This window comes from Trachypithecus francoisi, unplaced genomic scaffold (genome assembly GCF_009764315.1).
Source record: "Trachypithecus francoisi isolate TF-2019V2 unplaced genomic scaffold, Tfra_2.0 Lachesis_group5, whole genome shotgun sequence".
NCBI lineage: Eukaryota > Metazoa > Chordata > Mammalia > Primates > Cercopithecidae > Trachypithecus > Trachypithecus francoisi.
This window is the reverse complement of record NW_022681470.1, coordinates 33,324,225-33,352,037: the sequence shown is the minus strand read 5'-3', so window position 1 is coordinate 33,352,037 and position 27,813 is coordinate 33,324,225. Positions and strand designations below refer to the sequence as shown.

At 38.4% G+C, this 27,813-nt stretch overlaps 2 protein-coding genes across 4 annotated transcripts in view; one reads left to right on the top strand and one right to left on the bottom strand.

The window, feature by feature from the left end:
* PAPPA2 (pappalysin 2) overlaps positions 1-27,813 on the bottom strand; it is a 636,503-nt gene that overhangs the window by 213,319 nt on the left and 395,371 nt on the right. The window lies entirely within an intron of this gene.
* LOC117075978 (protein tyrosine phosphatase type IVA 1-like) lies at positions 25,428-25,940 on the top strand. The gene is made up of 2 exons (XM_033198884.1): positions 25,428-25,754; positions 25,830-25,940. The coding sequence occupies exons 1-2, from the start codon at positions 25,428-25,430 to the stop codon at positions 25,938-25,940; spliced, it is 438 nt and encodes a 145-aa protein (XP_033054775.1).

Sequence of the window (27,813 nt, the reverse complement as noted above, 5' to 3'; positions counted from 1 at the left end):
TAATAGTTCTAATGGCTCTGCTGAGGCTGCCAATGAAAACGCTGGCTAAACTGTTCCAGAGAGCGTTCTACCGGAGCTCAACGAAACCCGCCAAATCTCTACCCACCACCTCCTCCTTCTTGCCACTCAGTTTTTTTTTTTTTTTCTTTTTCTATTTTTTCATTTTGGCTTTTTCCAAGAGGAGTATGTAAAATACCCAAAGAATTGTCTTTTTCTAATACGTATTGTGTTCAGGGGTACAGATTCATATTTATCTTTAATGGGGATGGCATGAATATTTTCAAACCAAAAATCAGGATAGATAGTTTTATAATATAAAGGCATTTTATTAAACAATACGGTAGAATATTTGAAATCACGACTGTCCCGAAAAATCTAAGTAGAGTAAACCTTCACTATTAAGGACATAAATATGCCTGATGTTGTATGTTGTACTTCCTTTCAAAAATGTTTTTTAAGAATTTATTATTTTCTAGTACTGTGCAAGGCACTTGGGATGACACTAAGATAATTCAACTAAAAAGAAAAAGTCTCCACTCCAAACAATAATTACCAAGTTGTCCCACTCCCTCTTTTCCCAAAGGAAAAGGGTCATGGTGACCCTCTTGAGCTAACCTAAAGAGGCTAGCAGTCAGGAGAAAAAAAAGAAAAATGAGTTTTACAAAAAGTTGAGATGAGAACATGAAATAAGAAAAGAAGCAAAAGAGTAGGCAGAGAGAAGGGAAAATCAACATGTTTGTAATACAGCAAGGCCACCAACAATTGAATCAAGAGCCAGTGTTGTCTACCAATAGTACCCATGCACAACATAGAATAAGAAAAGCAATTAAACCCAGACAGTTTGGATTAGATCTCATGCCTTCTCACCTTCAAATTGTCATGAAAAAGCTATCAAAGTCTTTCAATTTTCTTTGAGGACTATAGGTCCACTTTCCACTGGTTCAGTACCCACTTGATCAAAAGCATTCAGACTTTGTAGAATCTGTCCCACAAATTCAGTGATTCAAAAGGCAGGGAATCACAAATTCAGTGATTCAAAAGGCAGGGAAGGAGCATGTGAAACATGTTGTTATGTGTATTGCTACAGATGAGAGGCCGCAAGTAAGCAATGGGGAAGCTAAAGCCTGAGGCAACATTGTGAGTCTTCTAACCCATCTGTTTATATCCAGCTTACCCCTCCTCCAACCCATCCTGTACCCAGCTGTAAATTAATTTTTTAAGAAATAAGTGCTGGTCATATCAGTCTCTGCTCAAAACCAACCATGGCTCTTCATTACTCAATAATTAGTTCCACAAACTCTCAGTTTTATATTAAAGATTTTTTATCTTGCTCTTGAACCTTTTATTTCCCTATCCTTCTGCAAGTGCCCCGATCCAGCTGAATGACATTGCTGTCTATCCCCTGATTCCACTTAGACATTTTCTCCAAACTTTCATGCATGCTATCCCCCATTTCCTACAATCCTCCCGTTACCAAGTCTTATTGATTCATCAATATCCAGATAAGATTTTACCTCTTTCAGAAGTACAACCTAATTCCTACCTCTTCACTCTGGTCGTATGATATCTACAATGACATACCATATCTTATTTTAACACATAATCATATTTTACATTGCTTCGTATTTCTATTTTATCTATTCCCATACCACTTTGTGAGTTCATTGCATACATGCCTGACTGCTTTTTATCTCTCATGAAGAACCTAGGTTCTTAAAAACAACACTCAATAATTATTTATTTTATAAATGAATAAATCTAGGTCTTTATGTACCAGAAATGTGTTACTTCTTAGACCAGAGATTTCCAATGTTTTTCAAGGATCACAATCACCTCTGAGATTTGTTTAAAAATACATTTTAGTAGAGTTCAAGCACCAGAATTTTTTCAAAAATCTGATGAATCTGCTGTACAGTTTGTGAGGGAGCAATTTACAAAATTTTGTGATGGGAAAAAAAGTTTGAGTCAGCAATCCCACATATTTAGGTTCAACTTAGAAGTTGTATCAGCCCACTAATTCTAAAAACTTGTCCATCTATAAGGCATGTCAAATTCGTTTGTCCAGTGTTCCTCCTCTGACTTTCTATACAATTGGTAGGAATTAACAGACACAGCCATCCTGTCTGAGAAACAGTTCAGACAGATTTACATTTGGAGCTTATTCAAGTCCACTACTGGAATCTAGGTTTGGCTATTTAAATTAATAGCAGAGAAATTTGAGTTTAAGTCACTTAGACTCTCAAACCTCAGTCTCTCCAATTAAAATATGGAAACAATGAAATGGGCAAAGTCAATACTTCTTAAAATCTTTTAATTATCTCTGCAAAATGAGCAAGCTCCAGTAGAACTTCCTTGTTAATTTATATGACTGTCACTATACTATTGTGTTTATTGATGGTGTCCCTTTCATATTCTCAACAGCAGAATGCATCAAGGGGAAGCCATTTTTTTGTAGATGCCACAGAGGGAGGAAACAGCATCGAAGAATAGCTGTTTCATGTTATTTACTGTGATGCTCCAGTTTCAGAACTGATGACAAACTTCATTTGGCATTCCAGGATCTGTGGGTTCTGGGTTTCCAGGATTCATTCTTGACAATGTCAGGTTAACTCAGGGGCATCTGTGCTCGGTGCCGTAGTAACATCAGTTTTGCAACCTCATTTGTCATATAATTAAATTATTATATAATGAAAACGATATACCACACAATAAAATGTTCATTCTCCTATGGTGGTACAGTATACTTAAGCATAAAACAGCCACAAGGAAAGATTGGAAATGACATGGAAAGGTCAGCTTGTAAATTATTCTAATTCATTTAGTTAAAAAAAAAAATAAAAGAAGAACAAACCCAGGAAGAATTAATTTCCAAGCCAAAGGGAACAAGGAAAGTTGAGTGGAAAACAAGAAATTAAGAGAGGAGAAAACAAATATTGGGTCAGAAAAATAGAAACTGAGTGGATCTTAGAGATGGAACTATTGTCCACAATTTCTCAAGATAAATTATGAAGGCAGCCATCTGAGAGTCATTCATATTTGCTATTATTCTAAGACGGCTGGCCAAACCTGAGAACTCGCAGCATCACCACGTCATTGTGGTACCCTGAATGTTTGAGGGTAGCTATAGGGCAATGTTTTCAAATACTGGCTTGTGACCCCATCATTCAGTTACGAAATAATTGTAGTGTGTTGTTATCCAAAGTGTATTTTTATGAAGAAAAAGAGAAGAAAAATGTCAGCACACATCAAACACTGTTAACAGTAAATATTGTATCTGAAAACATTTGATTTGCCTACATTCATAAATATACACCCATATACATACTGGGTTGTCATGCAAAATGCTTTTCTAACTAGATGTCAGGGTGATAAAAACCTGAAAGCTTCTGCCTGTAGCAGTGAAGTTTTCTGCTTCTTAAGTCAGCTCTGTCTTCTTAGATAGCTCCTCTTTTGCTTCCTGGCTTCTAACATGTAATTATTTCCCTGAGGTTTAGTCCTCAGTCCTTTGCTCTGCCGTGCATCTCTCTGTCTGTCTATCTATCTATCTATCTATCTATCTATCTATCAATCATCTATCTATCTCCTTGGAAATTTTAACTACATCTGTTAGTCCTAAGTGGAAATTTATGAAACTTTTATTCCTAGAATGTATCTCTTCCCAGACTACAGACATCTATCTTCATCTATGTACTCGATAGTGCCTTATTGTCACTCCCCAAATCAATGCATTTACAAGTAAAATCACCTGGGTTCAAGTCTTCAGACTATCGCTTTGGAGAAATTATCTAATATTTGAAAGCCTTAGTTTCTTCATCTGTCAAATCTGGGTAATGATATTTTCTTACATTAAATACAATGATGTCTACTAAGTATAATAGTTCTTGGCACTCATTAAGTATTTCATAACAACTAATTGTTCCCTACCCTCTTAAACCAAATTCCTCTTCAGGTTTTCAATTTTTTACAAGATGCAACACTTCTCCAGGACTTGGAATTATTGGAATAATTATTGGAATAATTCTGGACTCCTTGCTGTCCCTTGATCCTAAGTCATTCACTGAGTCCTGTTTATCCTCTGAGATCTCGCTTGTTTCCAAACCTCCGCGACCTTCATCCTCTCCAGAGCTGGCATCACTTGATTTCCACACTCAGCCCCATCTATAGCTCCCATCTGTGGACCAACGCAGGAGACTTTACGAGTAAAGCACGCATCTCATAATCAGCATTAAGTTACTCTCATAATGCACTCTGACTGCCGCTCCTCATGCTAGCAAGTGCCTTCCAGCAAGTGACTTACCTCTCTCTGCTTCAATGCCCTCATCTATAAAAATAGAGATGATATGTTTTCTTAACTCATCAAGTTATTGTAAAGATTAGATGGAAAATACTTAGACCAGGGCCTAGTACAAAGGAAGTGCTCAGTTACTGTTTCTTCTCCTCCTTCCTCTCCTCCCCCTCCTTCTTCTTATGTTGTTCATCTTCATCTTCTTTCTCCTCTCCTTCTCCTCCTCTCCCATCTTCATCTTGTTGATTGTTCTTGTTGTTATTATCTCCATATCTTGTTTTTATTATTTCACCCCATTAAGTCTTCCATAGACCAGTGGTTTTTAAATTTTGTTCTAAGAGCCCTAGGACCCTGTGAGGCAACTCAAGGACTGCTGAAGAGGGAAAGAATATGCTTAAAGGTATGCCTTCAGGTCATTTGTCCCGTTTTTACCAAAGAAGCTCTGTTTTTCCCTTGGAGGGTTACTTATTAAACTTACTCATTAAGCAAAATAGGTCTGTTGCTAAAATAAGGGTTGAGCAACTGTCTGCCAGACCACTAGACTACTATTAGCACTGCCAGACTTCACTTTCTTGATCCCTTCCCCACTGACTATGTTAGTTATTCATCTTGACATTTGATTTTCTGATTCTCTTTACATACAGTAGTCCACAAAACTTCAAAGTTGAATCAATTTCAGCATTCTGTCTTGTTTCTAGTTTCCTAAGAGCTGTTCACACACACACACACACACACACACACATGCCATTACTAATTATTGGTCTTCAACCTCAGTTGAAGTTCATTGCTGCCTAGCAATCCATATCTCTAACAAGCATCTTTCTCCATTTCCTTCACAAGTGAAAATCTTCACTGTCTTCCTAAACCATCTACCAAGCCAAATCCCACTCAACCTAAACAGATTTGCTTCCTAGCTTAATGAGAAAACAGAAGCTACATGACAACACTTCGCTTAACTTGCTACTTCCCGGCTACAAACATCTCCATCATCCTCTATCCTTTCTCCTTTTGCTTACACTCCCCCTCTTCTCTCCTCCACCTGTGCAATAGATCCCATCACTTTCCATCTCTCCCTTACTCTTGAATGTCAAAACTTTCATATTCTCCTGGCTCTTTCCCTATGAAAAAGTTTTGTTGTCTCCCCCATTTTTAAAGAAATACTGCCTTTACCCTTAGCTTTTAGTTCCCTTATTCCTTTCTCAGCCAAGGTTCTTGAAAGAGTTCATCTCCACATTTTCACTTTCCATTCACTCCTCACCCACTGTCATCTGTATTTCACTCCTCCTTATCACTAAAATTTCCCATGAAGTTTGCCAATGATTTATCCATATTGTCAAATTCAATCAAGATTTTCCTGTCTTTATTTCACTAGACCTCATTACTGCAGTTTATGATTTTACCCATACTCTTTTTATTTCTGTTTTATTGATATAGAATTTCTATAACATACAATTCACCTATTTAAAGTGTACAATTCAATGTTTTTAGTGCATTAAGAGATGTGTGCAATCATCTCTACAGTCAATTTTATAATATTTTTTATTACCACAAAGAGAAATCCTGTCTCTCTTAGCTACTATCTCCTTATCCTTCCATCCTCCCCAGCTTTAAGAAACCTCTAACCTCTTTTCTGCTCTATAGATTTTTCTATTCTGGGTATGTAATATAAGTGGAATCATAGTGATCTTTTGTGACTCGTTTCTTTCTTTTGGCCTGTTTTCAAGTTTCATCCATGTTGTAGCATGTATCAGTATTTGATTCCTTTGTGTGACCAAATAATATTTCACTGTATAGATACACTGTATTTTGTTTATTGACCCCATACTCATTTGAGAAATTCTCTTATTCTAAATTCCTGGGACCACACAGCCTCCCAGCTTTCTTCTACCTCTGCTTTTTTTCCAGTTTCTTTTAAGGATTTTTCTTCTAACGTCTTCTCATTTAACTGTTTGGTGTTCAGATTCTACAGGCTTTCCCTGAATGAATTCATCCAAATCTATAATATAAACCCTCACCAATTTGCTGATCACCCTCAAAAAATATTCCTGATCAACATGCTATACTCTCAGTTTCAAACTGCATATTTAATTTTCTACTGGACAGTTTTGCCAATTTACTCCCGGGCTATTCAAATGCAGTTCAATAAAGTTGAATTTATCTCTTATACACACTTCCCACTCCCAAACGAGTAGCTTCTCATCAATTCTTTATGATGACAAATGGTGTTCACCATGTAATCAATGCCATGAATACATGTGTCACCTCCCCTGTCAGCCCCTCTAGCAGAGTCTGTATAGTTAGCTCTTAATGCCTCCTATATCCATCTTTTTTTCCTCCACTTTTACTGCCACTGCTTTCTTTCAGCTTAAGGATTTGTCATTTTTTTCTGGGAATTACTAAAATAACCTCTACAATGTCCCCCTCCAACCCATTCTCCATACTTCTACAAAATGTTGATCCTGTCACATCATCTGTTTAAACAATCTTTAGCGCCACACTTCATAGCTCAGCACATAGGTTCTCATTATCTGTTCCTTGCCTTTTTCTCTGGCACCACCATCAGCCTTTTCCCAAATATATCCTTTGCTCCAGTTTTACAAACTTTGATTGTCATTTCACATCTCTGTGCTTTTGTACAAACTTCTTATCTGCCTAGAATATATTCATATATGTTGTACACAATATATGTAAACATATATTCTACCCTCACCTGGCTAACTCTCTCATCACTCAAGTTTTACTACCTAGATAAGTTTCCTTCACTTTCCTATCTGATGTAGCCAACTCTCATTAGTGACATCTGATTATATAATGATCACATCATGCTGTAAGCTTTTGAAGAAAGGACCCTCCCTCCCACTTAACTTTGTGTCTTAGAGTTAGTTAGTTGCCATATATTTGACATTCAATAATTTGTTTGTTTGTTGAGATGAAGTCTCGCTCTTGCTGCCCAGGCTGGAGTGCAATGGTGTGATATTGGCTCACTGCCACCTCTGCCTCTCAGGTTCAAGTAATTCTCCTGCCCCAGCCTCCAGAGTAGCTGGGATTACAGATGCCCGCCACTACACCATTACATCTTACATTTTCCAGAAGGCTTTCTCTCCCCTTCTTCCTAGTCTGGTTTAAATGATTCTCAAGTGCTTCTAAAATATAACCTATGTATTTTGTTGTCACACTGATTACATTACAAAATAGTTATATTTGTCTTTATTTTCTAGTGTCCTCCCTAATGCCTGGTACACAGATGTTCAATATACACTTGTTTATTAAAGAATACATGAATGAGGGTGAATATATGAATGAAAACCTGTATCATAAGATCCAGCCTCTGCCATATGTCACAGTCCTGACCACTGAACTTGTGTCTGTGTTATTGTCCCTAGGTTCCTTTCTTTATTACCTGCTCAGTACCTTAAGCCCACCCAAAATTACAACCCAGCCCAATTCAAACACAGACTACTTTAAGGGTCTAAAACTCTAAACCCAATCTTGATATCTGAGGCTCTGGCAGACCCATCTGTCTTGGTATCTGAGGCTCTGGCAGACCCATCTGTCTTGGTATCTGAGGCTCTGGCAGACCCATCTGTTGCCAGTTGCCCACCTGCCAACCTGCATGTTTGGATTTCCACAGACCTCATATATAAATACCAAATTTTCCATCATCACTGTGGTCACCCACTTGGATATCTCATTATTTAATATTTTCATTTATCATTAAATGGTGATAAGGCTACATTTTCTAACACATCACAAATTATTATTTGGCTGAAATCATGAAAACAATATTCTAAACAATTAAATGTCAGGCATTATCATTACGATGGGGGGATGGGGGAAACACCTTCTGATGGACTAAGTTTCTCCTGAGGACTCTGAAATCCTGCCAACTGCGCATCCACCTATATCCACCTACTCAAAAAGAGGCTGGCTCTGATACTGTATATAACCTCCTGTTAACATCACAGGGAGTTATTGGAGTAAATGTCTCTCTCTGAGAAAATACTAAACCACAACAGATGGGGGTCAGATTGGTCTGTTTACATCAATTCTTGATTGCTTTTCCATTGCCAGTGAAGGCCTTAAGTTTTATGGGTAGCATAAATCGCAACTTCGACCTACGATTCCATATTCAACTCTTAACATAAAAGAACTGTCAAATGCAATATATCTTGTGAAGAGCAGAACCAGAAAGAAAGGTTGAATTGTATCCGTAAGCAAACTCTTCAAAAATAGAAGATTGCAAATCCTTATTCAGCACTGAGAGACAGTTTTGATTTCAAATGGTAAAACAAATGAAATGGCAAATACAAGATTACGTTTTTAAAGGAACTTTTAAAACCATCTCACACAGTTCATCATACCTACCTCTACTTTGCTTGGGTTTATCAACCAGAAAACAACATGCATTTGTATATGCTCAAGTGGCAGCAAGTATTCAAAGAAAATATCCAATAGTAATTAAACAATAGCATTACAAAACATACAAACACAAAAGGCTTTTGTTTTCTATTTTATTACATTTTTCACATCATGTTCTATTTATCAATTGGATCATAAAGTCCTTTAGAGTGGAAATCAAGACATGTCTCTTTATGTCTCCCTCACAGTACATAACATGGTAGTATAAATCTATGATTAACAACAAGTTCACTAACTGAAAGACATTTATTCAACAAATATGTATTGAGAGTCTACTATATCCCTGTCTAAACACAGCTCTGAATTTGGCAAATGGGTCTACAGGACACAAGGATTTCTGAGACACAGACATAATAATTTTTCATCATCAGATCACTCCCTTGCATACATTCTGAACCCTCTGCCCTTGCTTTCTCTATTTCATTGTACTCCCTTGGCAAAATCCCAAACCTAGATAAATCAACCTTTCTGCAAACTGTCTGCACCCATGTAGCTTATGGTGACCAAAGAAAAACATGGAGATATGCTGTCTGGATTCAATTTGAATGCATAGGCTTTAATCTCAAGTGGCCCTTCTGCAGTCCAGATCCTACAACATTCCTCTGGCCCATTCATTCTCCTGCTTGCCTAATGACCATTTCATACCTTCTCTTCCCTCCTCAAACCCCCAGCACCTTTCTGCTCACAATCTGAAGTAATCCTCAACTTATTACCTTAATGCCTGTTTCAAAGGGAAGTGGAACTGAGAAGAGCATTTAGGCAAGTTCTCACCTTCACATCTGACCTGCCTTTCTCCATGGACTCTTACACTCTGCTTTTCCCACTGTTACGTGGGTGACCTTCACAGGCTCTGACCCAAAAACAGCCTTCCTATCATGCACTAGATTTCTCTCTCACCTTCTATAGGTTGTTTCTCCCCTAGACAGACTGATTTTAAAGGTGACATGTTACACCCTCAAAGAGTATCTTGAGTTTTTCTTATAGGGAAGGATAAATTACAATGTAAACATGTATTTTTTAAATAATGAAAATAATGCCTTTTTTTAAGACTCTTTTTAAAAGAATAGTGTTAAAATCAAATTCAGTTATAGACAACAGATAAATTAAATGAAAACGTGGAGGCAGTGGATAGAGCTTTCGACCAGGAACCAAGAGACCTAGGTCTAGTCACTGCTCTTTGTGCAATTTATTGAACTTCTTTCGAGTTAAGGGGATTAGACTTAGAGATCTTTGCTATCCCATCCAGCTGTCAGATTCTTATCTAGAATTTGAATTCTTTCAGATAGCTTTTTAAAAAACAACTTATTGGTCACAAGTTGTTGACTTAATCCAACCAACTTTTTTCAGAAGTGGTTATTTATCTGATAACTTTTTGGATTTGCTGCCAAACCAGTGGACACATATGAATGTTATCAAGTCTATATAGCTGAAATCACTTGAGTAATTAACAGCTACCTTCTTGGTAGCTAAATGCCTCAAAAACAGAACCGGTCTTTCTTTTAGTACCAGTAGCATAGGTCTGGATGTACAGGCCTGAATTGTTAAGAAAACAGGAAGAAATAAAAGGAAGTTCCTCAGATACAAAAGGCAAAACAAGCCGAGCATGTTGACTCAGCCTGTAATCCAAGTACTTTAAGAGGCCAAGGTGGGAGGATCGCTTGAACTCAGGAGTTTGAAATCAGCCTGGACAACATAGTGGAAAAAAAAAAAGAAAGAAAGACAGGTATTATCTTCAGCTGTTCACACACTCAATGTTATTGCCAAAAATACAGTACTTTCTTCTCTGGGCTCCTGGCCCAAAAAGGTAGTGAGACTTCTCATCACCTTATGCTGTCTGGACATCAAGTTTCCAGCTGTCCTCCCTAATCTTCATGCTAATTACACTCTCATATGCACTCCGTTTTGACCTACATGTGAAACAATTAGAATATAACTCCATTGATAAGACTTTCCAAAACACTAAGTTTTTATTTTTAACCCAGTCATTTTAAATGACTACTATGATGAAATTTTTGTAAAATAAATAACCACTTTCAATGTTTGTTTTGTCAGTTTGACTTTTCTGAGAGAGGGGCATGGCTGTACACTATAGCTCACTCAGAAATTTCCACCCTAAGGGTAAAAGGCAAACGTACTCTCCAGTCCTCTAAGCAACAGAGATGTTAAAAAAAAATCTCAAAATAAATTAACATAATCTTACGAATCTAATGTTTAGCCAAAGAAGCAAGTGACACACAAATATATATATATATATATAATATGAAGATTCTATTCAAATAATGTTCAAAGCCAGGCAAACTAAATATACATTTTAGGAACATATGCATAAATGATAAAACTGTAAAGAAAAAGGAAGAAATTATTATGAGAAAAATTAGGATATTCCAGAAGAGAAGGAGTGAAATCAGACAGAAACATATATACAGGCCTTTTTGAGGCACTGGCAATGTTCTATGTCTGAACCTGGGCGGTGGTGTGAACTTTGTAATTATTTAAATTATGTAGATTATTTAAAGAATGCAGTTATGTGGTATTTCGTAATTTTTTTTAATTTTTACAAATCTTTTTAGGGACAGAGTCTCACTCTGTTGCCCAGGCTGGAGAGCAGTGGCACAGCCATAGCTGACTGCAGCCTCCACCTCCTAGGCTCAAGTGATCCTCCTGCCTCAGTCTCCTAAGTAGCTTGGACTAGAGGTGCACACCACTACATCTGGATAATTTTTTAAATTTTTTGTAGAGACAAGGATCTTGCCATGTTGCCCAGGCTGGTCTTAAACTCCTGGCCTCAAGTGATCCTCCCATTTTGGCCTCCCAAACTACTGGGATTACTGGCGTGAGCCATTGCCAAGTATGTAGTATACACTCTTCTCCACATACGACATTTTTATAATAAAAAGTAAATTATGCCAACACTATTTTTGAAATAAATTTGACGTACTATACTTTTCAGTATGGGAAGATAGTGGGATGAGAAATTAAGAATGGGAATTATAATCAGATAATTATGTATTGCGTCACCAACATATTAATTGAGTGTTTCTATTCAACTGATGGTAGATAGTGCAACAGAGAGTGTGTTTTATAGAGGCTGAGGAACATTTGTGTATTTACTGATATGTTGCTTCACTTTAACATTTATAGAAAGACTGTTATATGTCAGGCAGAGTATTAGGCACTAGGGAGACACAGACGAATGAGACATGAGGTCTAATCTGGAAGGGTGTGTGTTCTAGTGCTAGGAAAGTAGCACCTTTCCAAATTGCCAAAATGACAGTACTTCTCTGCCTTCCTCACTCCTTCTAGCTGGAGACTCTGACACTCTCCTCCTGTCTTCTCTCCCTCTTCAGCTTCTAAGTTAACTATCTGAACAGGAGTTTTTTCAGCAGGGTGGAATTGATGATGCTGTCAGACTCAGTGTCCAACGGGTCAGAGTGAGCCCTGGCTTTCTTACTCCTGTGGTATTGACCAAGTCTACTGGCCAATTTCCTTACCCAGCACTGGCCTTAAACTCCTTGACAGCTGGATTGCCTACAGACAACAGAACTTTGATCTGAATAATCGCCCGCACTGTAGACCCCAGATATCTTCCCTGTGTGGAGGAACTCCGGAAGGCTCAGTGCCTGTTGGTCACAGTGTCCTTGGCTGTTTATTGCTGTTGTCCATCCACTTATATATCCACTGAATACTCTCCTGCCTGCCCTCCTGGGGATCTGTCCTGCAACCTGGTTAAGTTGCTCTGTCCCAACCCTGCCAAGTTCTCTTTCTCTTCACCTTTCTCCTGAATAGTCCCAGTAGACTTTGCTCCCAAACATCCTAAAATCATTACAACAATATAAATAAATATGATATTGAAAGCATAGAGGTAGGACTGGGATGGGGATAGAAGTGGAAGGAATACTTAAGCTGAGTCTTAATAAGTTTATCAAATAGAATAGAAAAACAGTATTCCAGCAGGAAGGAATGACTTCTTCAAAAAAACAAAAATGGGAAGAAGCCTGATGTGTTTGGAAAAATAATGAGAATTTAGGCAATGATGAGAGATGAGAGTAGAATGATAGACAAGAGGAAAATGAAGATCTTAAGTATCTTGCTAACAAAAATGGTGACAAAATTGGCATGCATTTAATGTATTCTGATCACTAAAAAAATGATGCTATTACTGAGCTGAAACAATGTAATGCATTCTGCTATTTGGGAATTAGTGTTCACTCACTCTCATGATTTATAAGGCTTAGTTTTCAAGGAACTCTGAACCCCTGTAGTACTACTTCAGTCATCCACACTATTTCCTCAGGTAGGTGCTAGAAATAGGCAGAGCATCTGCCCAGATGTGCAGCAATTTTAATGGGTGTATTTAAGGACATAACATATAGGAAGGAGTATAGGTGATGCTCAGTGAAGTATTGGTGAATGTATTTACATTGAATCAAACAAAAACCTGGTCCCTTAGGAAGTCTCCCAAGAATTCTGTTTATTTTATTTTATTCACCTGAGTGCCAGGACAGCTATCTGTTTCCTGTAGGAAATGCAGCTTTAGCCTGGACAGCATGGCAAAATCCCATCTCTACAAAAAATTAGAAAGATTAGCTGGACATGGTGGCATGCACCTGTAGCCCCAGCTACTTGGGGGGCTGAGGTAGGAGGATCACTTGATCCTGGGAGGTAGAGGCTGTAGCAAGCTGTGTTCATACCACTGTACTCCAGCCTGGGTGACAAAGTAAGACCTTGTAGAAAGAAAGAGGGGAGAGAGAGAAAGAGAGAGAGAGAGAAAAGAAAGAAAGAAAGAAAAGAAAGAAAGAGAAAGAAAGAAAAGAAAAGGGAACGAAAGGAAAGGAGCAAAGAAAGAAAGGAAGGAAAGGAAAGGAAGGAAAGGAAGAAAAGGAAGGAAAGGAAAAGAAAGGAAAGAAAGAAAGAAAATGCAGCTGTTCCAGGAGGGATGTCTTTACTAGGGACAGTCCCAGGTGAAAGAAGGACTAGTTGTTTTTATGCCTCTATTATAATGAGTTTGGCTTTAATGCTTCCTGGCATTGCTGAAGTTTGCACTATTCATTTCAATGCCCTCCTGACTTTCAGAAACTCTTTACTTCCCAATGGGCCATGTGGCAACAGTAAATTTTCAGAAACACACGGAAGAGTTCACCTCTCTGAATTAAAGATACATTGACTTATCTGACCAAAAGGACTTTGTTCAGAGCAGAATGAGAAAGGGAAAATCATTAGGCCAGAGAGTGGGAATGAAAATGGAAGTTCTTGGGGGCAGCTGTAGAATGATTATAATAATAATAAATGGAACAAAATATATTGAGCTGTTAGTTGGTGACTTCTCTTACCATTTGCTACGGTCTGAACGTGTCTTTCCAAAATTCCTGTGTTGAAATCTAATTCCCAATGTGATAGTTCAAAAAGGTAGGACTTTTGAGAAGTGATTGTCATGAGGGTACCACTCTTATGAATGAGATTAGTGCCCTTATAAAAGAGGCCCAAAGGATTGCCTTTCTCTTTTCTCCATATGAAGAGAGAGGTACTGTCTTTGAGGAAAAGGTCCTCAGCAGACACTGAATTAGCTGGCACTTTGATTTTGAAATTCTCAGCCTTTAGTACTGTAAATTATAAATTTCTATTGTTTATAAATTACTCAGCCTAACGTATTTTGTTGTAGCAGCCCAAATGGACTAAGACACCATTTTATCCCACTTTTATTTCTCTTGGACTTAAATAGGCAAAACTGGAGTTAATTAGAACAGCATGATTTTGGAAGTCCCACTATGTTGTACTAAGCACATAATGTTTTACCAACTCTCTATACATCAGCTGTGCTCAAAGTCAACACCCTAACCACAGAAAGAGCTTTGCATTCCTATGGCTTACCATTATGAAGTTAGAAATGGCATTTACTTCAAGATACCTTGATCTCAAACAAGAGGAAAACCAGCTGGTAAGTGACCTCTGGGGACAGTTGATGGTCTAAGCTGATCATTCTAAGGCCCATTAGATCTTTAGAGATCACTTTTGACCTTCTTAGATCACAGTTTTTATATTTGTACCTTCAACAAATTTATATAGCACAAATTTGTTGAGTACCTACCATGTTCTGTATGCTATATTATCCTAGCAAACTGTGAGAGATTCAGGTTGTTTCATCCATCATATGAAGATAAAACTAATTTCTCAGTATAGAAATTAAATGATGAAATAAATGTAAAATATTTACCTCAGCGCTTGACACAAAAATCAGTACTCATATCACTTCTTTCATTTCTGGCAGTACAAAGATAAACTGGTACACTTCTTTTTTTTTTTTTTTTTTGAGACCGAGTCTCGCTCTGTCGCCCGGGCTGGAGTGCAGTGGCTGGATCTCAGCTCACTGCAAGCTCCGCCTCCCGGGTTTACGCCATTCTCCTGCCTCAGCCTCCCGAGTAGCTGGGACTACAGGCGCCCGCCACCTCGCCCGGCTAGTTTTTGTATTTTTAGTAGAGACGGGGTTTCACCGTGTTAGGCAGGATGGTCTTGATCTCCTGACCTCGTGATCCGCCCGTCTCGGCCTCCCAAAGTGCTGGGATTACAGGCTTGAGCCACCGCGCCCGGCCAAACTGGTACACTTCTGTTCCCTCAGGGAACTCAGTGTAAATGCTGCCTGAAATCACCCCAGTGTCTCAGAAGCACTGTGAAATGGAGAGAGGAACTACAGATAGTTGATCTTTCATGATCTCTGCAAGCAACAACTCTCAATTCAGTTCTAATTCTCAGGGTTCTGGGCAGAGAACACCATGAGAACTTTCTCCTGCATGTGTTCTAAATCCTAACTCTACCAGCCTCGATAGGTGTTAAGTTAAAAGAAAACTGTGAAATATTTTAAATTTAAGTATAATTGATTAATGAGAACACCATACAGGTGCTGTCAAATGATAATAAATATTAATAAAAACTCTGGCCAAAGACACTCCATAATTCATTCACAGTGTTCTTAATTGTTATTTTTTTAAAGAAAGACCAATGTTTCCTGGCATTTGTGAGTGGTGTGTTCACTAGAGGCAGTTACTACAATAGGCCATTGAACCTGATCAACTCCTCACTCTCAGAGCAGGTTCCTCACAGTAGTTGCTTATGCAAAAAAAAAAAAAGTGTTGCCATCAACTGGTCATTTCTGGTTTTGAATGAAATTTCAATCTTTACTTCAAAGAAATTGGCTTTGTCAAAAACAACTGCCATTGCATTCTTTCTCTTTTTGTTTCAGATTGTTTCCTAAATAAGGCCTGGTGTGCTAAATTACTTGGAAGAGTGAGGTCTCATGGGAAAATTTGGATAGAAGCTACTAGAGGTGTCAGTCATACCAACTGGGTTAGGGAGCCAGGGTGCCAAGGGGGCTGATGGTGAGAACAACAGCTTTGGCTGGTAGGTAGGATGTCCCCCATTTGTCTATCACTGTGCCCAAGGCCAAATCTGAGTTTCTTGATGAGTACATTACATCCTTCCTGATTTTGGGCTTGTCATCTTTCATTACAACAAATGCTTGTTGGATTAAAAAAGTAACACAATGACTTAGTCTGGGAACATCTCAGAAGACCCCAAGTAGCTTTTAGATCAATGATTATCATATGTCCTCAACCTCAGAAGAACAGATTAAGTTATTAACATATTCATGAAGCAACATTCTTACCTGTTATGAATATATTAGCTATGCTTCCTTTTAGTCTTTCAATAACTCCTTCTGGCCTGGGGCTTTCTACTCCTGCTGTCTTCTCTCACTTAGAAGCCACTCTTTTGCCCACCTACCTTCCTCTCTCTTGATCCCTCTCTGTGGAAACTTTAACCTCTTTGCTGGTATCTCTGGCATCTCTATACCTGAAGTCAGAATGTACCTTTAGTATGAAGTCCATAAAAATATTATTATACCTTTATAAGGAAAATATGGAAAAGGGGAAATCAAGTAATGTTTATCTTGAGACAACGTACATAAATTTTGAATTACTTTTTGTACTCAGCTAAGCCACTCTCAGATTTCTGATCCTCAGGAACTGTGAGATAATAAAGATTTGTTGTTTTAAGCTATAATTTTTCATTATTCAGCAATAGATAACTATTATCTGGTAAGACAGATTAACATAGGGGTTGGGAAACTAAAGCTCTAAGGCAAGAAACTATTTTTGTAAATGTTTTATTAGAACACAGTCATACCCATTTATTTACATATTGTCTGCAACTGCTTTCATACTACAACAATAATATGAAGTAGTTGTGACAGAAATTGTAAGGTCTGCAAAGGCTAAATTATTTACTATTAGTTCTTCATTGAGAAAGTATATAATTATAGAAGAAGTGTGACTTGAAATGTCTAGACTATCAATTTGAAAAAGGAATATCAGAAATCCATTTTCATTTTTTGCAGATTAAACAACTGTGACTTTAAGAAGTAGGTGGCCTAAACAGCATCAATATAACTCATAGCAAAGCTGGACAAGAAATCCAAAGTATCTATGGTCTAAATATTTGTGTTTCTCCCCTATCTCTGAAAAAAAAATGTGTATGTTAAAATCCTAATGCCCAAGGTGATGGTCATTAGGAGGTGGAGACTTTGGAAGGTGATTAGATCATCAAGGCACAACCTTCATGAATAAAATTAGTGCTTTAATAAAAGATGACCAAGAGAGACCCCTCACACCATTCCACCATGTGAGAACATGGCAAGAAGGTGCCATCTGTGAGCCAGAAAGCTGATGCTCACCAGACACTGAATTTGCTAGTGCCTTGATCTTGGACTTCCCAGCTTCTAGAACTATGACAAATAAATGTCTGTGGCTTACAAGCCACCTATATTATGATAGTTTGTCATAGCAGCATAAATGGACTAAGACATCTACCTCCCAATCCAGTGGTTTCTTCAATACACCATACTACCTTCCCTAAGATAAGGCATCAAAATCAACGTATTGTTTCATCATGAGTTTACTGAGTTACTTTAAGTAAGTCACTGCAGGTCCCTTTACTCAATTTCCTGTAGCACTATTGTAGTATCATGAACATGTTATTGACATCTTAATGGATGACCATATTACTTGATATATTTAAGTACATTCAAAAGTATATGAAAAAGAAAAATGACAGATTATGGAACGACCCATAGAACAGGTCATCTAGCACTAAGAACAGTTATAAAATTCAATTTAATTTTATTATTTTTACTCTTGTTCAGAGATTTAATAATTAAAAGTGGTAAGCTGAACAGTGTATACTTACTTTCAAAAATTACCTGCTGAATTATATATAAACGCTTTTATGAAAGAAAGCAAATGAGCAGCACTAATTCAACTTTCTGTATCCATAGTAGACATTGTTAATCAAACACAGCATTCTTTCCAACTGAATCAGGTTACAGTCTCAGAATCCTTCTCAGTACCATGCTTCAGGAATCTAACTTTATTCAGTCAAAATTGGCACCTCAGTTAAAACTTATGCACTTTCTCTGACATAGAGAACACCTTGCCATATAGTAGTCTTTTTACAGCATATGTAGATATAAGTTGGTTTCAGATTTCTTTTTAAAACAGATTGGCTACTGATTTACTGAAATAATTTAACTTCAATCTGTGTAACTCTAAGGCAGCTCCAAGGCACACATGTGAAAGACAGTACTAATGGGATATTATATTTGAGAAAGGATTTGTGATTCTGGTTTAAATTTACTGCAAGGTTCAGTTTAAATGCAACTTCCTCCCTGAGCCGTTCCCTGATGTGTGAAGTACGTCCTGGTTCTCCTGACTGATACCAGTTTGTTTCTCTTATCCTGCCATAATTAGTAACCATACCCCCTTTCACTCTCAGTGGTGTCCCAATCTGGATGAAAAATTATATGGCTATCCTATTGGTGGCCAGTTTGGAAGAGGCCTCTCTTGTCTCTAAAACCCCTATATAAGGAGTAAGGAAAGGATCCAGTTTCAGCTTTCTACTTATGACTAGCCAATTTTCCCAGCACCATTTATTAAATAGGGAATCCTTTCCCCATTTCTTGTTTTCGTCAGGTTTGTCAAAGATCAGATGGCTATAGATGTGTGGTATTATTTCTGAGGGCTCTGTTCTGTTCCATTGGTCTATATCTCTATTTTGGTACCAGTATCATGCTGTTTTGGTTACTGTAGCCTTGTAGTATAGTTTGAAGTCAAGTAGTGTGATGCCTCCAGTTTTGTTCTTTGGCTTAGGATTGTCTTGGCAATGCAGGGTCTTTTTTGGTTCCATATGAACTTTAAAGCAGTTTTTTCCAATTCTGTGAAGAAAGTCATTGGTAGCTTAATGGGGATGGCATTGAATCTATAAATTACCTTGGCAGTATGGCCATTTCATGATATTGATTCTTCCTAACCATGAGCATGGTATGTTCTTCCATTTGTTTGTGTCCTCTTTTATTTCACTGAGCAGTAGTTTGTAGTACTCCTTGAAGAGGTCCTTTACATCCCTTGTAAATTGGATTCCTAGGTATTTTATTCTCTTTGAAGCAATTGTGAATGGAAGTTCATTCATGATTTGGTTTCTGTTTGTCTGTTACTGGTGTATAAGAATGCTTTGATTTTTGCACATTGATCTTGTATCCTGAGACTTTGCTGAAGTTGCTTATCAGATTAAGGAGATTTCGGGCTGAGACAATGGGGTTTTCTAAATATACAATCATGTCATCTGCAAACAGGGACAATTTGACTTCTTCTTTTCCTAACTAAATACTCTTTATTTCTTTCTCTTGCCTGATTGCCCTAGCCAGAACTTCCAACACTATGTTGAATAGGAGTGGTGAGAGAGGGCATCCCTGTCTTGTGCCAGTTTTCAAAGGGAATGCTTCCAGTTTCTGCCCACTCAGTATGATATTGGCTGTGGGTTTGTCATAAATAACTCTCATTATTTTGAGATAGGTTCCATCAATACCGAATTTATTGAGCGTTTTTAGCATGAAGGGCTGTTGAATTTTGTCAAAGGCCTTTTCTGCATCTATTAAGATAATCATGTGCTTTTTGTCTTTGGTTCTGTTTATATGCTGGATTACGTTTATTGATTTGCATATGTTGAACCAGCCTTGCATCCCAGGGATGAAGCCCACTTGATCATGGTGGATAAGCTTTTTGATGTGCTGCTGGATCCGGTTTGCTGGTATTTTATTAAGGATTTTTGCATCGATGTTCATCAGGGATATTGGTCTAAAATTCTCTTTTTTTGTTGTGTCTCTGCCAGGCTTTGATATCAGGATGATGTTGGCCTCATAAAATGAGTTAGGGAGGACTCCCTCTTTTTCTGTTGATTGGAATAGTTTCAGAAGGAATGGTACCAGCTCCTCCTGGTACCTCTGGTAGAATTTGGCTGTGAATCCGTCTGGTCCTGGACTTTTTTTGGTTGGTAGGCTATTAATTATTGCCTCAATTTCAGAGCCTGTAATTGGCTTATTCAGGGATTCAGCTTCTTCCTGGTTTAGTCTTGAGAGAGTGTAGTGTCCACGAAATTATCCATTTCTCCTAGGTTTTTTAGTTTATTTGTGTAGAAGTATTTATAGTGTTCTCTGATGGTAGTTTGTATTTCTGTGGGGTCGGTGGTGATATCCCCTTTATCATTTTTTTTATTGCATCTATTTGATTCTTCTCTCTTTTTTTCTTTATTAGTCTTGCTAGTGGTCTATCAATTTTGTTGATCTTTTCAAAAAACCAGCTCCTGGATTCACTGATTTTTTGGAGGGTTTTTTTGTGTCTCTATCTCCTTCAGTTCTGCTCTGATCTTAGTTATTTCTTGCCTTCTACTAGCTTTTGAATGTGTTTGCTCTTGCTTCTCTAGTTCTTTTAATTGTGATGTTAGGGTGTCAATTTTAGATCTTTCCTGCTTTCTCTTGTGGGCATTTAGTGCTATAAATTTCCCTCTACACACTGCTTTAAATGTGTCCCAGAGATTCTGGTATGTTGTATCTTTGTTCTCATTGGTTTCAAAGAACATCTTTATTTCTGCCTTCATTTCATTATGTACCTAGTAGTCACTCAGGAACAGGTTGTTCAGTTTCCATGTAGTTGAGTGGTTTTGATTGAGTTTCTTAGTCCTGAGTTCTAGTTTGATTTCACTGTGGTCTGAGAGACAGTTTGTTATAATTTCTGTTTTTTTACATTTGCTGAGGAGTGCTTTACTTCCAACTATGTGGTCAATTTTGGAATAAGTGCAATGTGGTGCTGACAAGAATGTATATTCTGTTGATTTGGGGTGGAGAGTTCTGTAGATGTCTATTAGGTCCACTTGGTGCAGAGTTGAGTTCAGTTCCTGGATATCCTTGTTAACTTTCTGTCTTGTTGATCTGTCTAATGTTGACAGTGGGGTGTTAAAGTCTCCCATTATTATCGTATGGGAGTCTAAGTCTCTTTGTAAGTCTCTGAGGACTTGCTTTATGAATCTGGGTGCTCCTGTATTGGGTGCATATATATTTACGATAGTTAGCTCTTCCTGATGAATTGATCCCTTTACCATTATGTAATGGCCTTCTTTGTCTCTTTTGATCTTTGATGGTTTAAAGTCTATTTTATCAGAGACTAGGATTGCAACCCCTGCTTTTTTTTTTTTTTTTCCATTTGCTTGGTAGATCTTCCTCCATCCCTTTATTTTGAGCCTACGTGTGTCTCTGCATGTGAGATGGGTCTCCTGAATACAGCAAACTGATGGGTCTTGACTCTTTATCCAATTTGCCAGTCTGTGTCTTTTAATTGGACCATTTAGTCCATTTACATTTAAGGTTAATATTGTTATGTGTGAACTTGATCCTGTCGTTATGATATTAGCTGGTTATTTTGCTCATTAGTTGATGCAGTTTCTTCCTAGCATCGATGGACTTTACATATTGGCATGTTTTTGCAATGGCTGGTACCGGTTGTTCCTTTCTACGTTTAGTGTTTCCTTCATGATCTCTTGTAGGGCAGGCCTGGTGGTGACAAAATCTCTAAGCATTTGCTTGTCTGTAAAGGATTTTATTTCTCCTTCACTTGTGAAACTTAGTTTGGCTGGATATGAAATTCTGGGTTGAAAATTCTTTTCTTTGAGAATATTGAATATTGGCCCCACTCTCTTCTGGCTTGTAGAGTTTCTGCTGAGAGATCTGCTGTTACCTGATGGGCTTCCCATTGTGGGTAACCCGACCTTTCTCTCTGACTGCCCTTAACATTTTTTCCTTCATTTCAACTTTGGTGAATCTGACAATTATGTGTCTTGGAGTTACTCTTCTCGAAGAGTATCTTTGTGGTATTCTCTGTATTTCCTGAATTTGAATGTTGGCCTGCCTTACTAGGTTAGAGAAGTTCTCCTGGATGATATCCTGCAGAATGTTTTCCAAGCTGGTTCCATTTTCCCCGTCACTTTCAGGCACACCAATCAGATGTAGATTTGGTCTTTTCACATAATCCCACATTTCTTGGAGGCTTTGTTCATTTCTTTTTACTCTTTTTTCTCTACACTTCTCTTCTCTATTCATTTCATTCATTTCATCTTCAGTCACTGATACTCTTTCTTCCAGTTGATCGAGTCGGTTACTGAAGCTTGTGCATTTGTCACGTAGTTCTTGTGTCATGGTTTTCACCTCTATCAGTTCTTTTAAGGTCTTCTCTCATTGATTATTATAGTTATCCATTCATCCATTCTTTTTTCAAGGTTTTTAGTTTCTTTGCGCTGGTTATGTAGTTCCTCCTTTAGCTCTGAGAAGTTTGATCAACTGAAGGCTTCTTCTCTCAACTCATCAAAGTCGTTCTCCGTCCAGCTTTGTTCCATTGCTGGCAATGAGCTGTGTTCCTTTGGAGGGGGAAATGCGCTCTGATTTTTTGAATTTCCAGCTTTTCTGCACTGCCTTTTCCCCATCTTTGTGGTTTTATCTGCCTTTGGTCTTTGATGATGGTAACATACTGATGGGTTTTGTTGTGGGTGTCCTTTCTGTTTGTTAGTTTTCCTTCTAAGTCAGGACCCTCAGCTGCAGGTCTGTTGGAGTTTGCTTGAGGTCCACTCCAGACCTGTTTGCTTGGCTATCAGCAGTGGACGCTGCAGAAGACAGAATATTGCTGAACAGCGAGTGTTGCTGTCTGACTCTTGCTCTGGAAGCTTCGTCTCAGGGGTGTACCCAGCCGTGTGAGGTGTGAGGTGTTGGTCTCCACCTAGTGGGGGATGTCTCCCAGTTAGGCTACTCAGGGGTCAGGGACCCACTTGAGCAGGCAGACTGTCCGTTCTCAGATCTCAACCTCCATGCTGGGAGAACCACTGCTCTCTTCAAAGCTGTCAGACAGGGACATTTACATCTGCAGAGGTTTCTGCTGCTTTTTGTTTAGCTATGCCGTGTCCCCAGAGGTGGAGTCTACAGAGGCAGGCAGGCATCCTTGAGCTGAGGTGGGCTCCACCCAATTCGAGCTTCCAGGTGGCTTTGTTTATCTACTTAAGCCTCAGCAATGGTGGGCGCCCCTCCCCCAGCCTCACTGCTGCTTTACAGTTAGATCTCAGACTGCTGTGCTGGAAATGAGGGAGGCTCCGTGGGGGTAGGACCCTCTGTGCCAGGTGTGGGATATAATCACCTGGTGTGCCATTTGCTAAGATCCTTGGTAAAGCACAGTATAAGGGTGGGCGTTACCCGATTTTCCAGGTGTTGTGAGTCTCAATTTCCTTTGGCTAGGAAAAGTAATTCCCTTCCCCCTTGCACTTCCCAGGTGAGGTGATGCCTCACCATGCTTCAGCTCTCACTGGTCAGGCTGCACCCGCGGACCAGCACTGACTGTCTGACATGCCCCAGTGAGATGAACCCGGTACCTCAGTTGAAAATGCAGAAATCACATGTCTTCTGTGTCACGCTGGGAGCTGGAGGCTGGAGCTGCTCCTATTCAGCCATCTTGGGCGCACCCCCCATCATCTGTGTTTACAAAATTGTTTGAATGGATGAACAAATGAGCTAATGCACACAGTACAATTTTTTCTCATGTTGTCCTTTACAACACTATAGAGAAATAAACTGGCAAAACTCATTAATTAAAATATCAACTAATATGAACCAAACAAGACTAACATCTTTTCTTATTTCTCAGTTCATTTGAGTGGTTGACTGAAATGCAATTAAGTCTCTTTGAGTATTTTGGTATGGTAACTAAGAAGCATTGGGTCAATGGTGGCCCATCTCTGAAAATAAGACATAGATCTGATGACCCCTGAAGGCTTAGGTGGCACATCTGGGAAAACTGTTTTGACAAAATGGGACTCAGAATATGAACTATGCCTGGAGGTCATAAAATTCAATCTATAGTGGCCAAGTTCAAGGTTTAGCTTAATATCAAAATATCCAACATTCCAAAATGGAAAAGCTAAGGCTAAGAGGCCACACTAATCAGTACTTACTGGGGTCAGAAACATCCTGGGAATAGTCTTTCATGATGCAACTTAACTACATTCCTCAAATTCCAGCTTTCACACTTAGTATGTCATCTAGCTGCTCCAAACATCACTCTCACAGCTCCAAAACCAATAGTTACAGGCCTCAACCTTCCTTTACTGAGCACAGTTTAGGTCAGCTTAGATTTTCAGACAAGTCATTTCAACCAATAAGATGTCCTGATTCCCTAAGAAGGAGCACTTTTTCAATTTCCTATGGAGTTTACTTGGACTCCTTCTCCATATGCCATAGTTTACTCAAAAAATGGACCCAGTCCAACAATCCCACTACTGGGTACCTACCCAAAAAAGGGAAGTCATTATATGAAAAAGACACTTGCACACAGTTGTTTATAGCAGCACAATTTGCAACTGCAAAAATATGGAACCAGCCTAAATGCTGATCAGCCAATGAGCGGATAAAGAAAATGTGAGATATATATGTATATACTATGGAATACTACTCAGCCATATAAAGGAATTAAATAACGGCATTCACAGCAACCTAGGTGGAGTTAGAGACCATTATTCTAAGTGAAGTAACTCAGGAATCAAAAACTAAATATCATAGCTAAGCTATGAGGACACAAAGACATAAAAATGATATAATGATACAATGGACTTTGGGGACTCGGGGGGGTGAGAATTAAAAAACTACACATTGGGTACAGTGTACACTGCTCGTGTGATGGGTGCATCAAAATCTCAGAAATCACCACTAAAGAACTTGTCTGCTGCATTGCCACCACCACCACTCTGTCATGACAACCGCTGCCTCCTGCCCTGTAGCCCCCACCACCCCCTGTGTCACTGCTGCCTTGGGACCAACTGTATGATTAGGCCATAATCTTCAGGGAGTGAATACATTCCTCAGTTCTGCGGTGTTCTTGGTCACACATTTATGGAGTTTCTGAAGGGCAGTGGAGATTACTGCCAGGCACAGTGCGATCTCTATGCAGACTAGTGAACTGTAGAAATTAATTACTACTCCACCAAGAAGCCCCTATAGGAGTGGTTATCCTGGACACAGAAGTGTTGAATTGAAATCCGCAGAGCATTTTACAAGAGTTCTGACCTGGATGGGGTAAATCTCAGTGCACTTCTTTTCTGTTTGTTGCCTCAGTATTACTGGATTGAAGAATTGCTGCTTCCTGTTAGGAGGTTCATTTCATTTATCATTACTTACAACTTCACACTCAAAGCACTGAGAATTTCAAGTGGAATATGTTGAAGTAGACTTCAGTTTCTTTGCATCATTTCTGTATTCAATTTCTTAATTATTTCATAATCCTATTGAGTCTTCTTTAGCTAAATTAACACAGCTCGAATGAACCACCCAGCTCCTGTGGAAGTCACATACAAGAACATGAGATTTCCTATTGCACACAATCCAAACAATGTGACCTTAAATAAATTTATAGAGGAACTTAAGAAGTATGGAGTTACCACAATCTTAAGAGTATGTGAAGCAACTTATGACACTATTCTTGTGGAGAAAGAAGGTACCTATGTTCTTGATTGGCCGTTTGGTGATGGTGCACCACCATCCAACCAGATAGTTGCTGATAGGTTAAATTTCATAAAAATTAAGTTTCATGAAGAACCTGGTTGTTGTATTGCTGTTCATTGCATTGCAGGCCTTGGGAGAGCTCCAGTACTTGTTGCCCTAGCATTAATTAAAGGTGGAATGAAACATGAAGATCCAATATAATTCATAGGAAAAAAGTAGCATGGAGCTTTTAAAGGCAAGCAACTTTTGTATTTGGAGAAGTATCATCCTAAAATGCATCTGCGCTTCAAAGATTACAGTGGTCATATAAACAACTGTTGCATTCAATAAAACCGGGGTGCCTAATGCTCTTGGAAGTGGAACTTGAGATAGGACCTAATTTGTTATACACATTAGCCAACATGTTGGCTTAGCGAGTAGTCTAATGAAGCTTCCATAGGAGTATTGACAGGCAGTTTTACCAGGCCACAAGCTAGACAGATTTGGCAACCTCTGTGTTTGGGTTACAGTCAACCTGTTTGGACACCTGGCAAAAGATTCTTACTGTCAGCATATAAAATGTGCTTGTCATTCGTACCAATTGACATTTCCCAAAATCAGGCAGTATTGAGTTATGACTTGTTTAAATCTATTTCCATGCTAGAATCTTATTGATACATAAGAAATTTAGGAATATTAGGTGCCAAAATACCTAGCACTATACTTGTATATTTTTTGCACCATACAGAACTAAAATCTCAGGAACTATGAAAACTTTAGACCTTATGTGGTTTATTCCTTCAATCATTTTAAACATTGAAAGTAGGGCCTACATGGTGATTTGTCTGCTCACTTTATGTTTACATCTCCCATATTCATAGCAGTAGACATCAGGTTTGCTTAGCCATTGATATTTTTTTAACCAAGCCTTACAATGATTATTACATGTGTTTCTATAAATCTCACTTTGTGCTTTTATTAAAAAACTCCAGGCCAGGCACGGTGGCTCACGCCTATAATCCCAGCACTTTGGGAGGTCAAGGCGGGCGGATCACGAGGTCAGAAGATTGAGACCATCCTGGCTAACACAGTGAAACCCCGTCTCTACTAAAAATACAAAAAATTAGCCAGGCCTGGTGGCGGGCGCCTGTAGTCCCAGCTACTTGGGAGGCTGAGGCAGGAGAATGATGTGAAACCAGGAGGCAGAGCTTGCAGTGAGCCGAGATTGCGCCACTGCACTCCAGCCTGGGCAACAGAGTTAGATTTGGTCTAAAAAAAACAAAAAACAAAAAACAAAACACCTCCATTTTGAAAATCTACATTGTACAAAAGCACATGTCTTTAATGTCTTCAGATAAAAAAGCCTTACAGTTAATTTAATGTTTGCATTCTGAGGTGCAGCTTAACACGGAGGGCCTGAGAAAAAAAATGAGAGGGAGCTATTAATAACTTTTAGCAAAATGTTGCCTTTGTCTTGTGCAGAACATGTAGAATATGCTCTTTAATTTAGTAAAATATTTTTAAAGGTAGAGATGCTTTGTTATTATAATCATAAACTTCCTGAAATTCTTGCAATTTTTTTCCATACTTATCAGAAGTTGTTTACCAACTTATTTTTGTTTGAAAGTGTGATTTTCTTTCCTTCTCTTCCCAACCTTGCTTGCAAAAAAAGAAGTGGGTTTCTGCTCATGAATTCAGCAGACATCTAATATTTTATATGCCTTTTGAGCTGTGTAACTTAATATTTGGATACTTGATAATTTGTTTTATTATATAATTGATAAAATGGTGATGTGTATTAATGTTAGTTCAACCATATATTTATACTGTCTGGGGATGTGTGGTTACAGTACAGTGGGAAAAATAATTTGTCAGTGTTTACCAGCTTGTAAAAATGTAGTGCAAGAGCTTAAACATCTAAATAAATAATGAAATGCAAAAATAAAATAACTTGTCCATGTAACCAAAAACCACCTGTTCCCAAAAAACTATTGAAATAAAATGAAATAATGGACCAAATCATTAAAACCCATACTTGAAACCCTGCTTAGTCACAATATGAAGTTTCTAGATATCTGAGAAGGCCCTTGCATGAAAATGACAGGGAGGAAATTAAGAAAGAAACATGATCTCAAGTGGTTTGCTTAGTTCCTAGCCAACTTTTCAGGTTTTCATATGTAATAACTGCGAACATTTAACAGGCTTCAAGCAAGTATGACTTAAC

Coding starts and splice junctions, on each gene's coding strand:
- LOC117075978 (XM_033198884.1), top strand. CDS start 25,428: ATGAACCACCCAGCTCCTGTGGAAGTCACATACAAGAACATGAGATTT. Junction 25,755..25,829: donor CAGGCCTTGGGAGAGCTCCA/GTACTTGTTGCC, acceptor GGAAAAAAGTAG/CATGGAGCTTTTAAAGGCAA.